At 49.0% G+C, this 1,687-nt stretch overlaps 1 protein-coding gene across 1 annotated transcript in view; it reads left to right on the forward strand.

The window, feature by feature from the left end:
• Positions 1-1,423, forward strand: part of LOC119094301 (actin-histidine N-methyltransferase) — a 10,412-nt gene extending 8,989 nt beyond the window's left edge. The window contains exon 8 of the mRNA XM_037217375.1: positions 1,420-1,423. Within this exon, the coding sequence (XP_037073270.1) occupies positions 1,420-1,423 (4 nt within the window). The remainder of the gene's footprint in view (positions 1-1,419) is intronic.
• Positions 1,424-1,687: the final 264 nt, after the last annotated feature.

Below are 1,687 nucleotides of genomic sequence, written 5' to 3' on the forward strand. Positions count from 1 at the left end.
TCTCTCTCTCTTCTCTCCTCTCTCTCTCTCATCATCATCCGATTCTCATAAGCCTAATCGAAACTGGCACTGATCTTTAGCCAATGCCCCGTGGCAATGACTGTGTAGCGAAAATGCGTTCATTCTCGCCCGTGCCTGTCCGTGTACTTCCGTTCTTCTCCCTAATCTCCAGCAAGCGTCAATGGACGGGTAACAGTAACGTTCAAGGACGTCAAAACTTGCCTCCTCTCCGTGACATGGCAGTGTTGCGTCAGGCAAGTCGGCAAAGCGAGCTCAGGTCGGACGGCCGGCGGTTCCCAGACCGGCGCCAGCACGGCCCATGGCACTGGCGCAGTAACAGCTGCCTTCTATTAGCAGGCCCTCTGACTGATCTGGTCTGGTCACCGGTCCGCAGCAGCCTGATGTCACACACAACAACCGTCGGCGGACGACAACCATCAGGAGGCCCTCCAGACCTCACCGCCAGCAAATCCGCTGGCCATTACCAGATCCTCAGAGGTCGCCCATGATCAGTACACTCAGTCAGCAAATCCACTGGCCGTTACCAGACCCGCAGAGGTCGCCCATGATCAGTACACTCAGCTTCCACTGACCATGACCAGACCCTCCGAGATCGCTCATGATCAGTACACTCAGCTTCCACTGACCATCAGCAGACCCTCTGAGGTTGCTCATGATCAGTACAGTCAGGTTTCACTGGCCGTTACTCGACCCATAGATGTCACACCACTCAACATCAGCACACCCTCTGAGGTAGAGGCCTTTGTGTATCGGCTCAAACTGAAGATATTCGTAACGGTGAATGACAATTACCTTTTTGACGCGAGACAACTTCTTATGGGTCGAAACGCGGCCACGTGGATGCGTGTGCAAATGAAATAATGACTAAGAAAATATCCCAAATATTGAAGACAAGACATAGGGCTCGTTTTCCAAAAGATTGCAACGCACTGAGCCGTTAAGGTCTCCCTTAATTTGAATCATTGTGCACAGGAGGGTAACACTGAGGCTGTCGCTTACGACTATGGACCGTTTCGCTGCGCAGTCAGTGGCAAGAGTTCACGAGCAAGTGGGAAGCAGGTATACTCCCGTTAGACGGCATACAACATGTAGCATGTGCAAGATCGTGATCATAAGCGATTGTATAAATTGGGGACATCTAGTCATGGCATCTGAATGTGTGGAGGATGTAGCAACTGATTTGGTAACAGCTGGATCAGCTTTTCGCCAAAGAAAACAGCAGGAAATTATCAGTTGTAACGTTATAGTTGTCTGCATCGCACACATGTAGGAATCGATTCAGTGGCGAAGGTGGTGTCGTGTATGGTGACGACCATGAGCGTAGTTGCACAAAATTAGTTGGGGGAGGAGGGATGAACAGTGACCAATGACTCAACTTGCCCCAAAATATGCCAACAGGTAGGCGTGTCAAACAGCAAGTGTCTGAACTGCTGGCACACTAGGCAACTAAACTTATCACTATCAATATCGTCATATGCCATTATCTTCAAAATCACATCGGCTTCAAATAGAATGTCATTCCTCAACATCAAAACCATTTTGAGCTGTGATTCTTTTTTAAAAATTGCTCAATTTAACGTCGGAGGCGCAAATCAAAGTGGACGAAATCTAAGGAGATATCAGAATTTGGGGGTAGATTAGGTCAACTTTGTTAGATAAGCCCCCC

Source organism: Pollicipes pollicipes, unplaced genomic scaffold, assembly GCF_011947565.3.
Source record: "Pollicipes pollicipes isolate AB1234 unplaced genomic scaffold, Ppol_2.1 Scaffold_4002;HRSCAF=4701_pilon_pilon_pilon, whole genome shotgun sequence".
Lineage (NCBI taxonomy): Eukaryota > Metazoa > Arthropoda > Thecostraca > Pollicipedomorpha > Pollicipedidae > Pollicipes > Pollicipes pollicipes.